The 7,026-nt window shown below is 36.0% G+C and overlaps 1 protein-coding gene across 1 annotated transcript; it reads left to right on the top strand.

Annotated features, from left to right (window-relative positions):
• The first annotated feature begins 4,464 nt into the window (after positions 1-4,464).
• LOC109013576 (E3 ubiquitin-protein ligase PUB22-like) lies at positions 4,465-6,209 on the top strand. Its single transcript, XM_018995721.2, has one exon. The coding sequence runs from the start codon at positions 4,623-4,625 to the stop codon at positions 5,856-5,858; it is 1,236 nt and encodes a 411-aa protein (XP_018851266.1). The 5' UTR covers positions 4,465-4,622; the 3' UTR covers positions 5,859-6,209.
• Positions 6,210-7,026: the final 817 nt, after the last annotated feature.

Below are 7,026 nucleotides of genomic sequence, written 5' to 3'. Positions count from 1 at the left end.
CAACACAAAAACACCCATGGAAGACTGCTTCACCCCAATCTTCGTCCTTTCACACCTCCAAGCTTCCCAAACTTGCTACGAAGATGATTCCCCCACGAAGGTACAATGGGTGGCCACAAGCTTCTCCTCAAACAACTTTGGATGAAATACCCCCAACGTTGTAATTTTCTTCGCTTAATTTTCTTTTGTAAAATTTGAACCAACGTTGAAGTAATCCCGAGATACAAATTCCAATTCTAATCAATCCCCCCAAGTCTCAATATAAAAGACCACTTACTTGGATGAAATTGTTGAGAAAGCAAGAGGGCACGGCCTTGTAATTGGGCTTAACAAACGTGAGGCGCATCAACTCCCTCATCTTCTCGGGACTCCGCGGCAGCAGGATGCTAACAGCCTCATCCAAGCTCCTCACGATGTCGTTTCTTGAGGAATATACAAGTAGAAGAAAGGCTATCGCGGCTTTGTCACACTGGGTGGCGAAAAAATACAAAAAAAAAAGGAAAAAAAAAAACATCACTAAAACAGAGCATACCCACAACACGATGAAGAAAAATCAAGAAAAAAAAAATTGCTCAGGCCATGGGTACGACGGCACTCACTTGAAGAACGATGAACTCGATGAAGAACGACGAACCCGCGGTTCGCAAAATGGTTTCAGTACAAGCCGGGTTCTGGTGCTTTTCTTCTTCAGTGCAAAATGGGTTTCGGTGCTTTTGTTTTCAACGCTAGAATATTTGTGGTGCTTCTCTTTTCAGTACAAATGGTAACGATGAAGAACGGAACTCGTCTTTTTCTATGTTGCTTGGAGAATGGACAGAAAGCAAGTTTGGGAAGCTAGTATCATATTCAGACTGCTACACCCCAATCTTCGTCCTTTCCCCCACGATGAAGAACAGAACTTGTCTTCTTCTGCGCAAATGCTTTCCGTCCTTTTCTTTGTTTTTTTTTTTGTTTAGATGTGGCATTAGCCACTTCAGCGCTTCCGCAACGGGTACCCGAATACGGGTACCTATAGCAGAATTGTTCTTTTTTTTTTTTTTTTTTATAAAGAACCTATATAAAATTTATCTATACCACACGATATTATTCTCTCTCTCTCTCTCTCTCTATATATATATATATATATATATATATATATAAAAGGAGACAGGTCAGCGTTGCTAGCTTAATGCATTCATGGTAGCTTGGACTGTGAGGAAATTAGCTAGCTGGCGTGCGGCTTTGACATTTATATGGCTAGCTAGCTTGCCACTACTTATCAAGTCCAACTCTCCGATCGATCTGATTACTGACCTTTTGGGTTTACCACGTGGTCATAACGTACTTTCATCGCCGACAGACATCGATACGAATGAATTTTATGTACCCCACCATACTCATGATGATCATATATATGTTGTCTTATATATGCACAGGATGCATGCATGCATATGCTTCATCGATCTTTCAACTTGTTTCTTTTTCTTTCCTACCCACTTTAGTCTCCTTTAGAAATTTCTTTTACCTGAATATTCTTTTTCTTCTTCTTTCTCTCTCTCTCTCTCTTTCTCTCTCTCTCTGATCTAGCTATCCTCTCTCTTGATTCGTCTGCAGCTTTGAGCTTCATATAATATAACAAAATATATGGATTTGGAACACGTTTTCATCATCAATTGGTTTTGTTTCTGTCTTTTGTGTGACCTAGAATATTCATATATAGCACGTACGTAGTTTTCATTAGATCTTTAGTAATTGGCTGCAAAATAAAAATAACAAAACTGCGTACTACTGTTGTTTCAGATTCGGTGGGAAATTAAGTACTACTTGATATAGACTTTAAAAAAATGGAAGAGTAATTGGATCGAAGTTTGTAAACTTGGGCGACAATATCAAGGCTTTTTGTACGTAATAGCTATCTAGGTTATTTAACAGATCAAAGGTACTGATCAAACTGATGATGATGAACAAGTTCAATATATATTATTAATTAATTATGAATTAATTAAGTTTGTAGATGCATGAATATGCCAATTTTAATTAATTAGGTAAGTTCATGACTTCAGATCCAGTAATGGTTTAGGTATTGCACCATATTCCTAATGGGGATCGGACCGGATCAGTAGTACTTTATGATGTTATTTCTGGTGAAGAAAAACTGCTAAATGACATGTCATCGTGATCATGGAATTAATAGCATATTATATATAAATTTTATATAATACGTACGTATATATAACTTGCAGAAGGCATGCATCCAAAGTAAATTTATAATAAATTAAGATTTTTATTAATTATAATTTTCTTCCAAGGGATACATGCATGCATGACAAGGTTATTTGTTGGGATATGATCTCTTTGATCAGTCGTGACGTTTTATACAATCAAATACTCACAAGTTGGGTAGTTTGACTAGGATTTGATGATCATTCTCCTTGTTTGATAATTCATTTTCACAAAATTGACTGGTCATGACTCATCAATATCATCATCATCATCCGTGCCCATGTAATTCTGGAAATGAAATAGTGGTTAATGAAACCATGCATGAATCCGAACGTCTCATGCCCACGCGCATCCGACTATTTACAAGGCTAGATAAGTACTTTCACTAGTCAATGTAAGGATATGTTAGCTAAGTATATTCAAGACTAATATTAAGTACAATAGTACTCTTATTAAAGTTTGCAAATCTCGCATATATACTTCTTTTGTAAAGAATTATTTTATTTTCAAGCTGGTATTAGAGCAACCAACTATGTACATATAACTAATTAAATAGTAAGATTTGATTCGTATGATTTAAATTTTAAAATTTTTCTTTTAAAATAAAATGTCATCTAAACACTTTTTATTAGGTGTCATATTATAATCTATGGTGGGTTATAAATAAAATTTTTCTTATAGTGGCCGCCCACTATTAAAAAGTAGAATTTTTCATGCAGATATCAAATTTGTTATTATTTTTTAAGGAGAATACACCTTATTGCACATATATCCTAAAACCTTAAAAATTATTTTTATTGTGTATATATATATATATATATTCATACTCTTCCAGCCATTAGGTCGTTTTCATCATTCCTTCAAAAATCATAATTAATGAACCTGATCTTAGTTTTCACCGATATGCATTTTGCCATGCATGTAGCATGCATGCATGCGCAGTAGTTGTTGGTCAACCTCCCTTATAAACGAAAACATCAAGGATAGAACCGATCGAATTATTCCTCAACTACTACTTTCCACGTGGTAGTAATATGATCATGACCGGCGCCATCCACGACATTTTTGTTTAATTTGTCTTTGCTTGTTTTTTAATATATAAATCATTTGTGGAATATTTCCTATATATGTTTGGATCTGGGGGAGTGGAATGGATCAATCGAGCGAGGTGGCCTGGTTCATCATACGTACTACAAAACTCTGATCACTTTGATCAAGCTGTATTTTGATTGGAATAAAAGCACTACGTACTTTACGATCCTTTATAAACAACACTACTGTAATACATGATGGTCTCATCGATCCTAAACCCTAGGGGAGACGGTCCAGACGGAGACCGGATCAAGCTCATGTATTTTGTTATTTTTATTCATAAAACAGTACCACACTGTTCTCGCCCTAAACATTACTAGTAGGGGAAAAGCTAATAAGCTGGAAGATATATAAATAATCTCGAGGACACTGATCACCCAAATAGTAAATAGATAACGCTATATGCAGTTATAGAGTATACAGTATTCGCATATTTTCTTTGAAAAAAAGTATTGGAGACTACCATTAAAAAATAAATTTTTTCATGTAAATCTTAAATTTATCTATTTTTTTAAGGGAATATACAAAAATGATATTTTTTCTGTAAACATCATTTCTAAGAGCAAATTAATAAAAATTAAAACCTTCAAATTCCTTAATTTGGTGGGCGCAACTAAGGCTCGTTTGTTTTTTGATATGAAAGTTGAAAGTTAAATTGTTTATTATATTTTATGGAAAAAATTTAAAAAAAATTATAATGATTAGATAAAATGAGTTGAAATAAAATGTGAAAACAAAAAAAAACTCTTAAATTGCATGCAATGTGCCTACGGCAAAACCTTAATTGGGAAAGTACGTATATGTTGACCAAATTCGAACAGGAAACTGAGGAGTATAATTCGTTGGTTCCCTTAGCTTTCGTCGGCAACTGGACCCTGCCATTAATTAGAAAATACGAGTTTGAGAGGCGGAGGAGGATCGGACGACTTTTCCAAGCTATTGAAAGGCTCAAGAAGGTGCGACTTTACCAGGTCAGGAATGGGTGGTGATCAATTGCACATGCAAATTATATGTATTATCCCATGCCAACTCTCCCTTTGACTTTCTCTCTCTCTCTCAAAGCTCTCTTTTTTTTTTTTCCGTGTTTTGACTTTGCAATATTTTTGGACAGCTCACTCTCCCACACGCATATAAAACCCACCCCAATCTCTTCCTAACTTCTTCAAACCAATTCACAACTCCCCGGCCCCTAACAGTTTGCAACCTACGTTTTGTCAAACACTGATCATCAAATTCCTTTAGTACTGATTCCTAACCATTTTTCATCAACCGCACTCCTGCAATATCTGGGTTTTATTTGAACTGTTCATCTTCTTTGTTTGTTTTTGATGGACGAGATTGATGTCCCTCGATTATTTCTCTGCCCCATTTCTCTTGAAATCATGAAGGATCCTGTTACGGTCCTTACCGGGATAACCTATGATCGCGAAAGCATCGAGAAATGGTTGTTCTCCGAGAAGAACAATACCTGCCCAGTCACAAAACAAATACTTCCAGCCGATTGTGATCTAATTCCAAACCACACTCTCCGGAGATTGATCCAATCATGGTGCATCATGAACGCTTCGCATGGCATCGAAAGGATTCCAACACCAAAACCTCCAATCAACAAAAACCAGATTGCAAAGCTCCTCAAAGAAGCTAAATCTCCACAGTCGAAGATCAGATGTCTAGAAAAGCTCCGTTCAATCGCCTCCGAGAGTGAAACCAATAAACGTTATATTGAAGCTGCAGGTGCCGTTGAGTTTTTAGCATCAATTGTTAGTAACGCCAATTGTTTTGCATCAGAAGACCAAGCTTCGGATGATGGGGTCGGTACTGCAAGCTGCGAAGCCTTGAGCATGCTTCACAGTCTCCAAGTTTCTGAAGCCGGCCTAAAGAGTCTTGTAGGGAAAAATGGTGAATTTGTCAAAACCTTAATACGAGTGATGCAACGTGGGAATGACGAGTCTCGCGCTTATGCTGTTTTGTTATTGAAATCCATGCTTGAAGTGGCTGATCCGATGCAGTTAATCAGTTTGACAACCGGATTCTTCATCGAAATAGTCCAAGTCTTGCACGATCAGATTTCCCAGCAGGCCTCCAAAGCTGTATTGAAATTACTAATCCAGCTTTGTCCATGGGGAAGAAACAGAATTAAAGTAGTTGAAGCAGGCGCAGTTTCTATTTTGATAGAACTTCTTCTTGATTCTTCGGAGCGAAGGGTTTGTGAAATGATTCTAATGGCGTTGGACACGCTGTGCGGATGCGCCGAGGGGCGGGCCGAGCTGTTGCAGCACGGTGCGGGGCTTTCCATTGTGTCAAAGAAAATATTCAGGGTTTCCCAGGTCGCGAGCGACAGGGCAGTGAGAATTCTTTTGTCCATTTCAAAGTTCTCTGCAGCTCCGGGTGTTCTTCAGGAAATGTTGCAGCTGGGCGTTGTGGCAAAGTTGTGTTTGATTCTTCAAGTGGATTGTGGGATCAAGGTTAGAGAAAGAGCTCGAGAGATACTTAAATTGCATGCTAGGGCGTGGAGGAGTTCTTCATGTATACCAAACAACTTGCTTTCTTCGTATCCATCTTGACGTACGGGCAAGATCAGCTAGCTAGAAATATTGTGACTTTCCCTTTTTATAGATACTTTTTCTGTCTACATGTACAAATTAAATTGATTGGATTACATCTATGCTGGGTGCGAATTACGCCCACAAAAATATGATGAAACTTCATAAGATCATTAATGCAACGTCGAAGCTTAATAATTAAGCTGTTGCATTTTTCATATATATGTGAATGCATGGTTTGGTAATTATAATGTTTTCTTTCAAGGTGATCTAGCTTAAATTCTTATGCAAATTGTTTGAAACTAATTGGAATATTGCATGGACAAAAGCCAAAAACTACTACAATTTATAATGTTCATTGACATGAAGATTATATAATCAGGTGATCACCGGCCGGCGGGGAGGCTTCCTAATTATTAATTAATTCCGTGGATGTGCTCGAAATTATGAGTTTCAATTAATGGTCACAATTAAAAAAATGATACGTGACAAGATCTTTTAGATCAATTGACAACACCTTAATTTTTCACTAAAAGAATCAATGATCGAATTCCCCGCTCTCCCATGTATTAAAAAAAAAGAAGAAGATATGCAAGTAGTATAAGTCCTTGATCAGTTTGTTTTTTTTTTTTTTTTCCCCTCCAATTTCATTGTAGAGCTTTAAATAGTAATTAATATTACTTCTTGATCTATCTGGCCAGTATTTAGATGATTATTTATGGAATATATAGGTAATAAGCCATTTTAATTCACTTTTACAGGTTTCCTAATTCACTAATTTTTCAGGTCTCCAATCAAGTCCGATATTCGACCGTCAAAATTAACTGTTTATGATAATTAATCCATCTGGCGCTAGATCATTTTTGTTATAAATTTGTACGTAATAGATAAGCTAGAAACCGCATGCGTTTGGGTTTGTTAGAGATAATATCAAATTAAGATTCTTAATTTGATATATTATATTATCTTGATATCATGATTATCTAGATATAATTGTCAAATCAAAGTTCATGATTAGATTAATACTACTAATTAGATTAAGTACGTACTCTAGGTATATATATTACTTTGATTAGAATACGTCTTTATTTTATTAATTACTTAATTGGCTTATAATTTCTCTATATATATATAATAGAGATACATATATATATATATGCGGCATGCCTAACACTTGTGAGTGAATTTA

Source organism: Juglans regia, chromosome 4, assembly GCF_001411555.2.
Source record: "Juglans regia cultivar Chandler chromosome 4, Walnut 2.0, whole genome shotgun sequence".
NCBI classification, from domain to species: domain Eukaryota; kingdom Viridiplantae; phylum Streptophyta; class Magnoliopsida; order Fagales; family Juglandaceae; genus Juglans; species Juglans regia.
This window is presented reverse-complemented; position numbering and strand designations above follow the sequence as displayed.

Coding starts and splice junctions, on each gene's coding strand:
- LOC109013576 (XM_018995721.2), top strand. CDS start 4,623: ATGGACGAGATTGATGTCCCTCGATTATTTCTCTGCCCCATTTCTCTT.